General features: G+C 38.4%; 1 protein-coding gene across 2 annotated transcripts in view; it reads left to right on the top strand.

Annotated features, from left to right (window-relative positions):
- Positions 1 to 16,103, top strand: part of CYP3A131 (cytochrome P450 family 3 subfamily A member 131) — a 46,821-nt gene that overhangs the window by 3,094 nt on the left and 27,624 nt on the right. For both annotated transcript variants that reach the window (XM_053893809.1, XM_019422666.2), the window contains exons 3-7: positions 937 to 989; positions 3,157 to 3,256; positions 9,410 to 9,523; positions 9,808 to 9,896; positions 11,269 to 11,417. In XM_053893809.1, coding sequence (XP_053749784.1) covers positions 937 to 989; positions 3,157 to 3,256; positions 9,410 to 9,523; positions 9,808 to 9,896; positions 11,269 to 11,417 — 505 coding nt within the window. The remainder of the gene's footprint in view (positions 1 to 936; positions 990 to 3,156; positions 3,257 to 9,409; positions 9,524 to 9,807; positions 9,897 to 11,268; positions 11,418 to 16,103) is intronic.

Raw genomic sequence — 16,103 nt, 5'->3', positions numbered from 1 at the left:
CTCATCTCCAGAAGACAAGTAGGCGGAGTCTATATTACACACTGCTCTCTGCCTCAGAGTTCCTTTCCCACAGACCTGAGGCTTGTTCCTCAGATTCCACTTCTCCTGGCCTTCAGTGCCCAGTTATCGTTAAGAACTTCCTGGCCTTTTTCCTCTCTGAAAAAGCAATAATCTCCTTTCCACTTTTCCCAGATCAACTCCTTAGTACATGAACCCACATTTTGGACCCTGTTTTGCATAGTTAAAACATCAAAATTACTGCTGAAACATAGAGACAGGAAGTTTTGTTGTTTCCTGATTTCGAAGTGACATAAGTGAAAACTCAGAGCAAGTGTTTTAATTTGCACCATCTTTTGTGGATTGGTGGCACCGTCCCCTCTTTTCTGTGTGAGAACTGGAAGTGAGTCCACTTTGTCATTCCTCCATTCATCTCTCACTTTCTCACTCAACAAACACGTATTAGACTTCATGTAGATCTGCTAGACTGAAAGAGGGCACAGGTGTCTTAATTTCCTAAATCTTCTGGAAATCTAGTAAGGCTCATGAGATCAATGAACAAGGGGCCATGCTGACCTTCCCTCAGCTTCCATTTCCTCACATGTCCCTGAAGGTAATAATTCAGATGGTTATGACATTTAGAGACACCCATGCACAAGCCAAACATGTCAGAAAGACAGGTTACAGGGTCTTCATAGATGGGCTAAGATGTTCAGTATCTACAGTACTAGCAGACAACTCAAGAGAGACTTGAACTTCTCCATTTCATATCTGCTGTTTTCTCCTTTCCCATAAGATGCCTGTGAATAAGAGCTTCCCTCTATCTGCCAATGAGAGGTAGTAAGCCACATTTCATGTGATCTGAGTTGTTTTTGTGTCCTTTAGAGGTAGGGCTCAGTATATTTAATTTGTTTTAATATGTTTTGTTTCTCCTTGCAGGGTTTTTGTGAATTTGATGAGAAATGTTTTAGAACGTATGGAAGAATGTGGGGGTGAGTAATCTGGAAACTTCCAGTGGATAGGCTTGTTATGATGAGGCCCTCACAGTGTAGACAGTCTCAGTCGAGAGCCCCTTGGGATGAAGCCCTCTAATTAAAACTCCTGAAACCTCCCCTTCCCAGGATTGCATGTGTGACAAGGTGGACAAGTCCAAATATGAATCGGGTCTGGAGAGCTGCAGGGTATCCTTTATATTTTGGATTAATATGTGCTTTTGATAGAAGGGCTTTTGTAAACAGAATGGAAAACCATTTCTGCTCAGCTCTTTTCTTACTCTGTCTGCAAGTGTGTAGTTTGTTTTGTTTTGCATTTTAGTACTAAGCCAAGACTTTCCAATAGAACTATAGTCAAGTATTTCTTTTTCCAATTCTATAGACCGGAAGAGATGTAGGAAATTTCTAAAGCACAGTATTTCCCTGGTGGGCTGATGGACTTGGGATTTTGTAGTATGGCCTCGGCGGCTTGCAGTGGATGCTCCCAATGAGGTTGGCTAGAGGTTTGCTGAAGCAGTGTGAGAGGTATAGTGTGGTGCTGGGCTGCTCACAGCCAGTGTTGTACCTCTTTATCTTCTCTGGTCAAGTCCTCAGAATCCATAGGGCTCTGCTGAGTTGGTGTGGCCCATAAGCAACATGAAGGAATAGAGAGAACACAGATCTCTGGATTGCCACTGGTTTATCTCCAGTGTCCCTCCTACATTCAGTACTGGTCAGCTCTGGCTAGAGTCAGTAAATGGTTCTCATGCTTGGCTATGGATAAGGACCACCTAGGAGGGCTTGCTAAAAATGCATATTCTTGGTTTCCATCCTCCATTAACACAGAATTTGGAGGATGTGGGGTGGGGTGCAAGAATCCGAATTTAACTGGTAGTAGAAGTGAGATCATGAAAAGAGAGGGTAACTCCAAACCACTGTCCCTTGTCCACGCTTGTCTTGTTTTAACAAAGATGTAGGAATCACCCAAGAAAGATGATCAGGTTGATGGGAGAGCTGACCTAAGTGCCACTTCAGTAACTACTATCACTGCTTCAACACTAAGTATACTTGATTTGCACTGAAACCTTCTGAGTTTTAGAATACTTTTTGCAGATGGGGAGCATTTAGTGCAGTGGTTCTCCTCCATTTTTATATCTGATCACAAAGCATTTGAAGTTCCTCTGTGACATCAAAGGAAGAATAGGGGACTTATGGAAAATCTTCCATTTTGTTCTAACAAATGCAAATTATTTGTAGTAGAAAACACGATGCCAGAGAATGCTGTAATTAAGTGTAATCTAAACCTCATGCCAGTGGCTGGTTCCCATTAATGGGTCATATGGACAGTCAGGAGGTCAGGGTTAATTGGGATGGATCACATATAAGGAGTCAGCTTTGTGTGATACATGTGTCACAGTGGACTTGCCCTGCTACTAAGGGTTGTCACCTATATGGAGCCCAAGGGATTCACACTTGGGACCCACCTATAAATATAAATATAAGTAATAAAGGAAAATATATCTAAAATGAATTTACATGTTGCTTGTGTTTCTTTATCCTCTTTGTTTTTTTGTTTCAAATTTTTCTGAGTTAATGCTACCAAGGATTTCTCTTTAATATTTAAATAATATTTCCTTTAAAATGTAACTAGGAAGCATATTTTAGAAAATAGAGCAAAGAAGTAATTCATAATTTTGCCATCCCTTTTTGAGCATTCCAAGTCTCTTCATTTGCAGACATATCTTACATATTTGTGATCATTGTGTCTACAATTTTCATCTAATATTGTGTCATTTCATGTGTTCATTTCATGTATTGATATATCTTCAAAATTATAATTATTAGTGACTGAGTGGGTGGATTCTCCTTCATTATTTTTTTGTTCTTAGATAATTTACTTGCCCCCAGTTATTTACTAACCTAACTTCTTCTTTGATAATATATATAAAATATTTGAAATGTTTGAAGTACTTCTAAAATATTTGAAATATTTTTACCATACAAAAAATTATAGAGAATAGTCCCAGAAATACCCATGTAAACACATGGACTTAATAAAGGTTCTAATGTTATTTCTGACTGTGGAATGGATTAGGTAACATCAGGTTAAAAGTCTGGACTTCCAAGAGTGGCTGCCACTGCAGAAACTGGCACGTTAAATTTAATCAGCTCTGTTTTCCCGACATAGGTTTTATGATGGGCAGCAGCCAGTGTTGGCGATCACAGATCCGGACATGATCAAAACAGTACTAGTGAAAGAATGCTATTCTGTCTTCACAAACCGGCGGGTAGGCATGGATTTATTTTAAATTTACATAGTTATTTATAAAACTTTTATTTCAAAATAATAATGGATTTACTGGAAATTGTCCCAGGAGGTGTCATGTCATGTGGCCTTCAAGCTGTTTTCTCTAAGATAATATCTTGCTTAACTATATAGGACAGTATCAAAGCAGAATTTGTCATTGGTTCTAGCCACAGAGCTTATTCAGATTCCAGCAGTTTTATGTTTACCCATTTGTGTGTGTGTGTGTGTGTGTGTGTGTGTGTGTGTGTGTGTGTTGCTGTCTGAACATTTATCTTACTTGTAGATTAGTGTATCTACCACCACAATCACGTTACAGAGCTGTTCCATCACCAAAAATCTCCCTCTTACTATTCTTTTGTAGGCACAGTGTGTAGCTTGTCTATTCATTGTATCAGGGTCTTCAGCAGAGCAAACATTATTTTTTATTTTCATAAGGCCAGTTTATTCGTTTTTTCCTTTTATGGGTTATGACTTTGGCATCAAGTTTGAAAACTCTTCACCTAGCCCTAAGTTGCAAAGATTTTCTCCAAGTATTTAGTTTTATGTTTTACATATAAGTATATAGTTTTGTATAGTTTTGTGTTTTACATTTAAGTCTGTGATCTGTTTTGTGTTAATTTTAGTGTTAATTGTGAGGTGTGAAATTTAGGTCAAAGATCTTTGTTTTTGGCCCATGAATGTCTAATGGCTCCAGCACCAGTGTGAAAAGGCTGTACTTCCTCCACTGAATTGCTTTTGTACCAATATCAAAATTCAGTGGTGCCTCTGTGTGTGTGTGTGTGTGTGTGTGTGTGTGTGTGTGTGTGTGTGTTTCTCATTCCCAGTTCTGTTCTTTGATCCTTGTATCTATCCCTGCACCGGTGCCAGGCTATCTTGATTACTGTAGCCATATAGTACCTCTAAACATATGTCCAGTGATTCCTCCCATTTTATTTTTGTTAGAATTGTGTTAGTTATTCCAGTGCCTTTGCCTTACAGTACAAATTTATAACCAGCTTATTATGTTTATATAATATTTTCCAAGGCTTTGTAAGACATGATTTAATCCTATCAATCAATTTGTGGAAAATCTGTATCTTTACCTCGTCATGTCTCTCAATGTATGAACACAGTATGTGTTTATTTAGGTTTTCTCTTATTCTTTTCACCAACATTTTGCCCTCTGCATAGAGATCTCATACACGTTTTGTTAAATGTGCACCTAAAGTATTTTGCCTTCTTTGAGTGTTTATAATTGTTGTTGTGTTTTTAATGGGTTTTGACATATTCTTGTTATTATATAGAAATGTGATTGGTTTTTGTGTTGATTTTGTTTCCTGCAACCTAGCTTAGTTCATTTATTTGATGCAGTGGTCTTTTTTTCCTAAAGTTTATTTATTTTGAGAGAGATAGAGAGAATCCCAAGCAGGCTCTGCAATCTCAGCCCAGAGCCCAATGTGGGGCTCCAGTTCATGAACTGTGAGATCATGACCTGAGCCAAAATCCAGATCTGGACACTTAACCAACTGAACTACCCAGGTACCTTGAGGGCTCTTTTTTTTATATTCCTCAATATTTTCTACATTGACAATTATGTCACTTGAAATAAGGACACTCTGATGTTTATTTTTCCAATCTGTATGCCTTTTATTTCGTTTTGTCTTATTGCATTAGCTAGGATTTCTACTACAATGTTGAATAAGAGTGGTGAGAGTGAACATTTTTGCCTTGTTCCTGATGTTAGGAGGAAATATTCAGTCTTTTGCCACCTAAAAATTCAGATATATTTACAATGAAACTGTATATGTTTGTGATGTTTTGATTTATGTATTATTATGAAATGAGTATGACAAGTGAATTAATGTAACCATCACCACCCAGAGTTATTTTGTGTGTGTGTTAAGAACATGTAAGATGTATTTTTTTTAAGCAAATTTCAGGTATACAGTACAATGTTAATAATTATAATCACCATGCAGTATATTCAGTCTCTAGAACTTAGTCATCTTATAACCAAAAGTTTACATTGTTTGATTAGTATCTGTCCCTTGCCCTCTGACCCAGCCTCTGATAATTATCACCTACCCACTATACTGAGCTTGACTTTATTTTTCTAAATTTCACTTATAAGTGGGATCATGAGATACCTGTCCTTCTGTGTCTAGTTTTGTTCCTTTAGTATCTTGCCCATGCTGTCCAGATTCATCCATCCTGTTGGAAATGGCAGGATTTCCTTCCTTTTTAAGGCTAAGTAGTATTCCATTTTCTTTATCCATTCATCTGTCCATTTACACTTAAAGTAATTTTTTTTTTTACTTAAAGTAATTATTGATAGGTTAGGATTTACTGTTGTCATTTCAGCAGTCCAGATGTTTCATAGATCATTGTTCCTTTCTCCTGTCTTCCTTTGTGATTTTATGTTGCTTTTTTTTTTTACTAGTGGTATGCTTCTATTTTTCCTCTTTATCTTTTCTGTATCTACTCTAGGTTTTTGCTTACAAAAAACATCTACTCTAGGAGGCCTACATAAAACATCATATAGATACAGCAGTCTATTTTAAGCTAATATGAACTGAACTTTGTTCACATTAAAAACTCAATGTTTTTACTCCTCCACCACCAATTTTATGTTTTTGATGTCACAATTTACATATTTTTATATTGTGTATTTAACAAATTAACAAATTATTATTTTAATTATTTGTCTTTTAACCTTTCACTAGAGTTATAAGTGATTTGGCTATCACCAGTACAATATCACTGTGTTCTGAATTTGACTATATATTTACATTTACCAGTGAGGTTTTAGACTTTCATGTGATTTCATGTTACTAGTAAGTGTCCTTTTTTTTTCAGCTTGAAGAACTCCCTTTAGTCTTTCTTATAATGCAGATTTAGTGGTGATGAATTCTTTCCACTTTTGATTCTCTGGAAATATCCTTATCTCTCATTTCTTTTTTTTAAGTTTATTTTAATTTATTTTGAGAGAGAGAGAGTAAGCAGGAGAGGGGCAGAGAGGGGTAGAGAGAGAATCTGAAGCAGGCTCCATGCTAACAGTGCAAAGCCTGATGCTAGGCTCGATCGCACTAATCGTGAGATTGTGACCTGAGCCAAAATCAAGACACTTAACCAACAGATCCACCCAGGCACCCCAAATTCTCTCTCTTCAGAAGGTCTTCTTTTCTGGGTAAGTATTCTTGGTTGGTATTTTTTTTCAACACTTTGAATAAATCACCCACTAACTTCTGGCTCTCAAGATTTCTGCTGAGGAATCAGCTGATAGCCTCATGGATGTCCCCTTGTATGTGATGAGCTCCGTTTCTCCTGATTCTTTCAAGATTTTTTTAGTTTTTAATTTCTGACAGTTTTATTATAATGTGCCTTGGTGAAGTCTATTTTGGATTCAATCTTATAGGGGACTTTTATGCTTCATGTCTTAAGATCTCCATATATTTCCCTGGGTTTGGGAAGTTTTCAGCCATTGTTTCTTTAAAAAAAATTTTTTTTTAAACATTTATTCATTTTTGAGAGACAGAGAGAGACAGCACGAGCAGGGAAGGGGCAGAGAGAGTGAGACACAGAATCTAAAGGAGGCTCTAGACTCTGAGCTGTCAGCACAGAGCCCAACGCAGGGCTTGAACCCACGAACTGCGAGACCATGACCTGAGAGAAGTTGGATGCTCAACCGACCGAGCAATCCAGGCGCCCCTAGCCATTGTTTAAGTAAGCATTCTTCCCACTTTTTCCTTCTACCACTGAGTCTTCCATATGTGAATATTGTTTCACTTGATGGTGTCCTATAAGTCCTGTAGGCTTTTTTTCTCCAGTTATTTTCTTATCTTCTTCTTCTTCTTTTTTTTTTTTTTACCCTGCTCTGACTGGATAATTTAAACTAATCCAGGAGGGCATAGTTGATTAGGCAACTGGTGGCCATGTTAGCCACTGCATGTCATTGGCAGCAAGAGCAGTGGAGGGTTCTTTGTAGCTGCACAGCTGTTGGGGTCTTCAGTAGCACCACCAGATCCAGTGCCAGGAGATTGGAGCAAGCAGAATGTTGGCCAGAATTGGAGCTATGCATATGCTCATCTATGGAAGCTGAGAGCAGGCACATGCTCAAAACTGGGCTGGGACCACTGGTGGGGACCATGGCCAACTGTGGGTACAGAGGTAGCTTTGAGTGCCTGGGCTGTCTTTGGGCACTCAGGTGGCTTCAGGGGCTAGCTACTTGTTCATGCACAGCAGTCAGGGCTCATGACTGGAGTTCACACAGGCTGTGTAGTTTTACAGCTTCAGGGTTTAGCTCTGGTCTCAAGTGGTAGTGCATTCCAGTGACAGGAGTCAGGCCTGGCTCAGACACCTGAGAAACAGCTGGGGCCTGGGCTGCTTTGTACATATGCCCAGTCACAGAGGCCAGGGCTGGCTGCTGGTGCAGATTCCAGGCTCAGGGTGTTGGTGGTGACACTGGCTGAGGCAACTCAAGTGAGGGAAGATGGGGCAGAGCAGGACTCAGGGAGCTGGAACATACCAATGTGAAAACCTGTAGGACTCTCAGAAGCAAAATCTTTTGAAGGTGCACAGTGCTGTGCCAGCTGCTTGTTCCTTAGCAGCTAAGGTTTGCAGGGTCTTCTGCAGAGCAGGACACAGAGAACCATGCTTATTCATGCCACTTAGCTGATACTGGTAGTCCTGCCCTTTTTTGTTCCTAACTGTCTCTAGATGTGTCAGCTGTGTCAGTCTCCGGGAAGTTTGAAACCAAAGTGGGTCTCTTGTGCCATGCCCTGAAAGACTGGCGCCAGTGATCCCTTACCCTTCTGTCCGCTACCCAGCAGGGGCCCCTCTCAGTCTGAGGAGTGTCTTCCTGGTGCTGAGCAGTGCTGGCCTGGGGCCTGGGATGATGTAGGCAGAATGAAGCTATTCTCCCTACTCTTCCTGTGCAGTTATTCTCAGGAGTTTTGCTCTATGGTGAGGTTGAAGCTTCTTAAATGGACTCCAAAGCTCTTAGGCCTATTTTTGTTTGTGGATAGCTGTCTAATTCTTGTTCTTTGTGGGGTGACAGAGGCTGGCATGACCCATTCCATCATCTTGGTGATGTCGTATCAGTCTAACATCATTGAGGTGATGTTAGCTGTGGGGTTTTTTAGATGCTCTTTATTAAGTTGAGGAAGATTTCCTCTGTCCCTAGTTTGTGAGTTTTAAATGTGACTGGGTATTGGAGATATCTATATTAAAACAAAATATAGTTTTGGAAGATGGAAGAAAGATTTGAGCTGTTTGGCTTGATAGACCAGTCCCTACTGAGAAATAGAATTCTCTCACTCTTTTTCCTTCTGTCCCTTTAGGGAAATACAGGGGGAATAGTTTTCCATGTACCTGCATTATTTCTTCAGAATATCAGATAGATTCCTAATCTTTTTTTTAAGTTTATTTACTTATTTTGAGAAAGAGAGAGAGAGAGAAAGTGAGAGAGCTTGAGCAAGCGTGGGGGAGGGGCAGAGAGATGGAGAGAGAATCTCAAACAGACTCTGTGCTGACAGCAAGTATCCTGACATGGCACTTGATCCCACAAACTGTGAGATCATGACCTGGACCAAAATCAAGAGTCAGATGCTTAACTGACTGAGCCACTCAGACACCCCAGATTCCTAATATTTTTAGTGTTAACTATACTGTTTTTTTTTTTAAATCACCATATCAAGACATCTGTTTTTGAGTTGCTCCTGCTACAGATATATGTGAAGACAGAACTGGTCTGAGACAGCATACAGTTTGCCAGGGCTCTCTGGCTATCTCTACCAATCCATTTCTACTCTGCACAGTTTAGGAGAAGCACTAGTGTTAATCTTGTGTATGCCCCTGGAGGAGTAGTTTCCCTACCAGATTTCCCCAACTGCATTTACTTCAAAAAGAAGATTGGAATAGAAGATTGGAAAGAAGTCTGGAAAGCATATCAGGTGGCTGGACGTCTCCTTGAGCCTTGCAGGAAGCTAGGCATTTGGGATAAATATTTATTGAGCATCTGGCATAGGGCCTGCTACTAATTAGATAGGCAGTAAATATTTGTTGAATAATTTCTGCCCGCTTAACAAATTTTCCACATCCCTTGAGAGACCTTCAAAACTTATATAAGGCAAAATGTCTTTTGCTTTGACGCTAGAGTCTTGGTCCAGTGGGATTTATGAAAAGTGCCATCTCTCTGTCTGAAGATGAACAATGGAAGAGAATACGAACAGTGCTGTCTCCAACCTTCACCAGTGGAAAACTCAAGGAGGTAAGAAAGGGAGGACTTTCAATTAGGAAGTTAAGGAATGCACCTGGGCACAGATAGAAACTAAGACCATAGTCCATCTCTTAGGGGTAGTCTGCTGAATTTGGGCTTTTTAAAAGGGGTATTTTATTTTCATGTCCTAGAAGAGACATAATAAGATATGTTATTTAAAAAAATGACTGCTTAAAAAACACGACAAAAAACATTGTTCCATGTTTGTGAAAGCCATATCATTCTAGGACTTGATTTTCTGATTTAACTTCAGGCAGTATTGTATTTGTGTGTAGATGTTCCCCATCGTTGGCCAGTATGGAGATGTGTTGGTGAGGAACCTGAGGAAGGAGGCAGAGAAAGGCAAGCCTGTCACCTTGAAAGAGTAAGTAGAGCTGCACCTGCTGGGCTTCTGGCTCTGTCATGACACTTTCCAGCTGCTGACACAGAGCCAAACTCCCACTGTTGAGTTAGTCCAGCGAACAAACAGAAGTAGGCATGTGGTGCTACAAGTCCAGTGGGCCACCCAAGAAGAGGTAGCACCCCTCAAAAGGCAGGGAGGTCAGGAGAGAGAGGGTCTTCTTTTGTGTATGTGAGGCAGGATTAAGTTATCTGCTTGATTGTCCCCTTGGATATTCTGGAAGACAAAAATAACATTGTTTGAAAAGAAGAAACATAATTTGATGAATCATTGTATGTAGAGAGTATGGAATGGTGGGAGGAGAAGGCACTTTGTACATATTGGTGGGCAGTGGGTGGGACAGGGAAGTTATCATGTGGAACTTAGAACAACTTAAAGCCCTTCCTGATTTTGTTGAGGATATTAGCAAAACATTAAATATTAACTTTATGACCACTTGTCCTTCCTTCAATAACAAAGGAGAGAAGGCCCTGCACATGTTAGGGTAATATATATATATATATATATATATATATATATATATATATATATATATATATATATATTTTTTTTTTTTTTTTTGCCTAAACTGTGATATTTTTAAATTATGCAGGATGACCAGATGTACACTGGCACTGCCCTAGGAAAACTAGTGGAATATGATCACTTATCTATGACATCCCATAAATCAATATTGGAGTGATCTGGTATATATTTTTTGACCAGGAACATTCTTAGTTCTTATATTTTCCAGATATGAGTGTGTCCTCAGGGAAAGCTCTGATCACTGGAGTTGAGGAAGAGAGGGTCTTTCAGGAGCCTTAGCAGGGGTGTAGAGAAGAAGGGATGACATTCCTGGCAGCACAGATTGTGGTGTTGTTCTGTAATGTGCTGAAGAAGAATCAGCTCTGAGCATAGATACTGTGGTGAGAGAAGGTCCAGATCAGTTTCACCCTTCTTGACTCCCCTAGGAAGGGTTAATATTCCACCATTTACTCTGCCCAGACACAGTGCTAATCCGGCTTCTATTGTCCATGCTCGAAACACACTACTGTAATTTGCCTGACTCTGGGTTGGAGCTCATGACTGAGCTCATGGAGCTAAGAGGTGTGTCTGACTTGCCATAGTATCACCATCTTAGCACAGGGCCAGCTGCATCACTGACACCTTATGACCACTTCATGAGTGAGAGTGATCATATATAGACTCTTTAGATGATCCAGCAGGTGGTTCTGAAAGTGTGGCTCTTGTCTTGCCTGGGCATCAGAATCTACATGTACTTCCTCCTGTCTGTGTTGGATAAGGATGGTAAAGAGTTGCTGATTTTACGTATCCATGCCTTTCTTTCTCTACTCAGCATCTTGGGGGCCTACAGCATGGATGTGATTACTAGCACATCGTTTGGAGTGAACATTGATTCCCTCAACAACCCACGAGATCCCTTTGTGGAAAATACCAAGAAGCTCTTAAAATTTTCGTTTCTGGATCCATTTTTCTTCTCATTATGTACGTACACTACTATTTTTGCTTTTTCTCTTCCCTTTTTTCTTTCCTTCTTCTCCTCCTTCATCCCTCACATTCTCCCTTCCTACCATTCTACAACAATTTTATTGATATATAACTTCATTTAAAATATAATTCAATTGTTTTTATGGCTTGAGTTTCGTTGATAAAGGAATAGATAAAGAAAATGTGGTATGTATATTCAACAGCATCTTATTGAACCATAAAATGAAGGGAAATTCTGTACTGGACAACGTGGATGAATCCTGAAGGCTTTACGATAAGTGAAAAGAGTCAGAGAAAGATAAATACTGTATGATCTTAATACATGTAGAATCAAAAAACAACAACCAAGAACCAAAATCATACAAAGATGAGATCAGATTTGTGGTTACTAGAGGTAGGAGTGAAGGGGTAGGAATTGAATGAAGGTGATCAAAGGTACAAACATTCAGTTATAAGGGAGATAAGTACTTGACTGGTAATTTACAACATGATGACTATAGTTAACACTGCTGTATGATGTATTTGTAAATTGCTAAGAGAGTTGATTCTAGAAGTTCTCATCATAATGGAAAAATTTTTGGTTTTTTTAACTATATGAGATGATGGTTGTCAGCTAATTGCATTGTGATCATTTCTTTATATGTTTGTCAAGGAATTACGCAGTACACCTTAACTTATACAGTAGCTTAGATCTATTATAACTCAATGAAACTGAAAAAAATCGTTTTGGAACATTCAAAGATTCATGCAGCTTTTACTGCAGTCAGTGGTTAGAATATCATCCACTCAAATCCTGTAGTTTTTTAGTATCACATCCCACTTTCCTTAACCCTACACCACCATGAATCTACTTTCTATCTTAATTGATTTGCCTTTTCTGGACTCTATACAGATAGAATAATAGAATATGTGAATTTTGTGGCTGGCTTCTTTCATTAGTATAATGTTTTCAAAGTTTATTCTTGTTATAGTGTGCATAATTACTTCCTTTCTTTTTATGGCAGAATAATATTCCATTGTATGGACATACTGCATTTTGTTTTTCCTCCCATCATTTGATGGACATTTGGGATGTTTACAACTCTTGGGTATTGTGAATAGTGCTGCTGTGAATATTCGTATAAGTTTTTGTTTAGATACCTGTTTTGAACCTTTTTTTTTAGTTACTCAGGGGTGGAATTGCTAAGGTATGTAGTAACTTGTTATATGCTAAGGTATAATAAGTGTGCTTAACTTAATAAGGAACTGCCAAACTGTTTTCCACAATAGCTACACCATTTACATTCCCACCAGAAGGTATGAAGGTTCCAGTTTCTGACCATCCTTGCCAACATGTGGTTTACACTTGTCTACTGTTTTGATGATGGTCACCTTAATGGATGTGAAAGGGTATCTTATTGTGGTTTTGTTTTGCACTTCTCTAATGGCTAGTGAGGTTGAATAACTTTTTATATGCTTGTTGGCTGTTTCGTAACTTCTTTAGATAAATGTGTATTCAAATTTTTGCGCATTTATAGTTCAGTTTTTTGTCTTTTTGTTATTGAGTTATAAGAATTCTCTGTATCTTTTAGATACAAATTCCTTATCTGATACATGATTTGCAAATTTGTCTCTCATTCTGTAGGTGTTTTTTAACTTTCTTCAAAGTATTTTTCTGTAAGCATAAAATGTTTAATTTTGATGATGTACAGTTTATGTATTTTTCCTTTTATTTCTCTGCTTTTGGTGTCATATCTTAGAATTCCCTGGGAAATCTGAGAGCATGAAGATTAATCCCTTGATTTTCTTCTAAGAGTTATAAAGTTTTAGCTTTTAGGTTTGGGTCTTTGATCCATTTTGAATTTCTTTTATATGTGGTATAAGTTAGGAGTCCTACTTCTTTTTTTTTTTTTTTTTTGGCATGTGACCATCCTCTCTTGTCCCAGCACCATTTATTGAGAAGACTTTTTTTTCTCCACTGAGTGGTCTTGGAAACTTTGTCAAAATCAGTTGACCATAAACACGTGGGTATAATTTTGGACTCTAAATTCAATTCCATCGACCTTTATGTCTGTCCTTATGCCTGTACCACATTGCCTTGATCATTATGGCTTCATGGTAAGTTTTGAAACTGGAAGTCTGACTTCTACAACTTTATTCTTTTTTTTTTTTTTTGAGATTGTTTTGGCTATTCTGGGTCCCTTACAATTCCATATAAAATTTAAGTTTAGCATGTCATTTTCTACAAAGAAGCTAGCTAGGACTCTAATAGGGAATGCATTCATCTGCATTTCAGGAGTATTGCCGTCTTGACACTTGACAATATTAAGTTCTAATCCATGATCATTGGATGTTTTTCTATTTACATAGATCTTCTTTAATTTATTTCAATTAATATTTGTGGTTTTCAGAGTATAGTTTTGCTCTTCTTTTGTTAAATCTATTCCTAAGTATTCTGTTCTTCTCAATGTTGTTGTAAATGGAGTTATATTCATAATTTTGGTTTTAGATTTTTTATTGCAGTGTATTGAAACATAATTGACTTTGTATGTTGATCTTGTATCCTGAAACCCTGCTAAGCTGGTTTACTAGGTCCAATAGATTTTAATTCATTCCTTCAGATTTTCTATGTACAGTGCCATGTTATCTGATAATAAAGATGCTTTTACTTCTTTATTCCCTCAATGAATAGAGTTTCTTTATTTTTGTTTGTTTGTTTTGCCTACCTTTTCTGTCTAGAACTTCTAGTACATTGTTGAATAGAAGTGGCAATAGAGACAGCCTTGTTTTGTTTAATCTTAGGGGAAAGTGTTCAGTCTATTTCTATTAAGCATGGTGTTAGCTGTGAGTTTTTGTAGATGCCCTTTATCAGATTGAGAATATTCGTTTCCTAGTTTGTTGAGTGTTTTTGTTGCAAAAAGGTATTGGACAAAAATATTGTCAAATACTTTTTCTGCATGTATTGAGATGGCCGTATGGTTTTTTAGAAAAATTGTTATTGTTATGCTGTATTATATAACCTTGCATTGCTGGATAAGCTCCTCCTGGTTATGGTGTATCCTTCTTTTGATAATGTTGCTGGATTCAGTTTGCTAGTATTTTGGTGAGGATGTGTGCATCCATGTCATGAGATACGTTGGTCTGTGTTTTCTTGTTCTTTGCTATCTTTGTCTGGTTTTAGTATCAGGGTAATACTGGCCTCATAGAATGAGTTTGGAAGTGTATCTACCTCTTCTATATTTTGGAAGAATTTGTGCAAAATTGGTGTTGATTCTACTTTAAATATTTGCTAGAACTCACCTGTGAAATCATCTGGAGCTCAGCTTCTTTTTGTGGGTAGTTTCTTCACTACCAGCTCAATCTTTTTGTCTTTCAGATTGCCTAATTTTTTAATGTCACTTTCTTTTTTTTAATTTTAAAAAAATGTTTATTTTTGAGACAGAGAGAGACAGAGCATGAGCAGGGGAGGGGCAGAGAGAGAGGGAGACACAGAATCTGAAGCAGGCTCCAGGCTCTGAGCTGTCAGTACAGAATCTGACATGGAGCTCACGGACTGTGAGATCATGACCTGAGCCAAAGTCAGACGCTTAAACGACTGAGCCACCCAGGCGCCCCAGTGTCAATTTCTAGTTTGTGTTTTTCTAGGAATTTTTTCATTTCATCTAAGTTTTCTAATTTATTGGCATACAGTTGTCCATGGGATTCCTTTTTAGTCTTTTTTATTTCTGTAATGTCAGTAGTAATCTCTCCTTTCATTTCTGATGATAGTAATTTGAATCTTCTCTCCTTTTTGTTTTGTCAGTCTAGCTAAATGAATGACCAAGCATTCTTAGAATGAATCAGCTTTGTTTCATTGATTTTTATGTTGTTTTTATTCCCTAGTTTGTAAGTTTCTTTTTTTTTTTAACGTTTATTTATTTTTGAGACAGAGAGAGACAGAGCATGAACAGGGAGGGGTAGAGAGAGAGGGAGACACAGAATCCAAAACAGGCTCCAGGCTCTGAGCTGTCAGCACAGAGCCTGACGCAGGGCTCGAACTCATGGACCGTGAGATCATGACCTGAGCCGAAGTCGGACGCTTAAGCGACCGAGCCACCCAGGGGCCCCATCTAGTTCGTAAGTTTCTGCTCTTGTCTCTATTGTTTGCTTCCTTCGGCTTGCTTTGGGTTTAGTTTCCTCTTGTTTTTTCAGCATGTGTTTGACAGAAAGCTGGGTCCTTGATTTGAGATCTTTGTTCCTTTTAAATGTAGACATTTAAAGCAATAAAATTCTTCCTTGTCTGGCACAAAAACAGACACATAGACCAGTGGAATAGAATAGAAACCCCAGAACTAGACCCACAAACGTATGGCCAACTAATCTTTGACAAAGCAGGAAAGAATATCCAACGGAAAAGAGACAGTCTCTTTAACAAATGGTGCTGGGAGAACTGGACAGCAACATGCAGAAGAATGAAACTAGACCACTTTCTCACACCATTCACAAAAATAAACTCAAAATGGATAAAGGACCTGAATGTGAGACAGGAAACCATCAAAACCCTAGAGGAGAAAGCAGGAAAAGACCTCTCTGACCTCAGCCGCAGCAATTTCTTACTCGACACATCCCCAAAGGCAAGGGAATTAAAAGCAAAAATGAACTACTGGGACCTTATGAAGATAAAAAGTTTCTGCACAGCAAAGGAAACAACCAACAAAAGTAAAA

The sequence above is a fragment of the Panthera pardus genome, unplaced genomic scaffold, assembly GCF_024362965.1.
Source record: "Panthera pardus isolate Hobbes unplaced genomic scaffold, ASM2436296v1 HiC_scaffold_4, whole genome shotgun sequence".
NCBI classification, from domain to species: domain Eukaryota; kingdom Metazoa; phylum Chordata; class Mammalia; order Carnivora; family Felidae; genus Panthera; species Panthera pardus.
The sequence above is the reverse complement of the archived record's forward strand: the minus strand, read 5'-3'. Positions and strand labels throughout refer to the sequence as shown.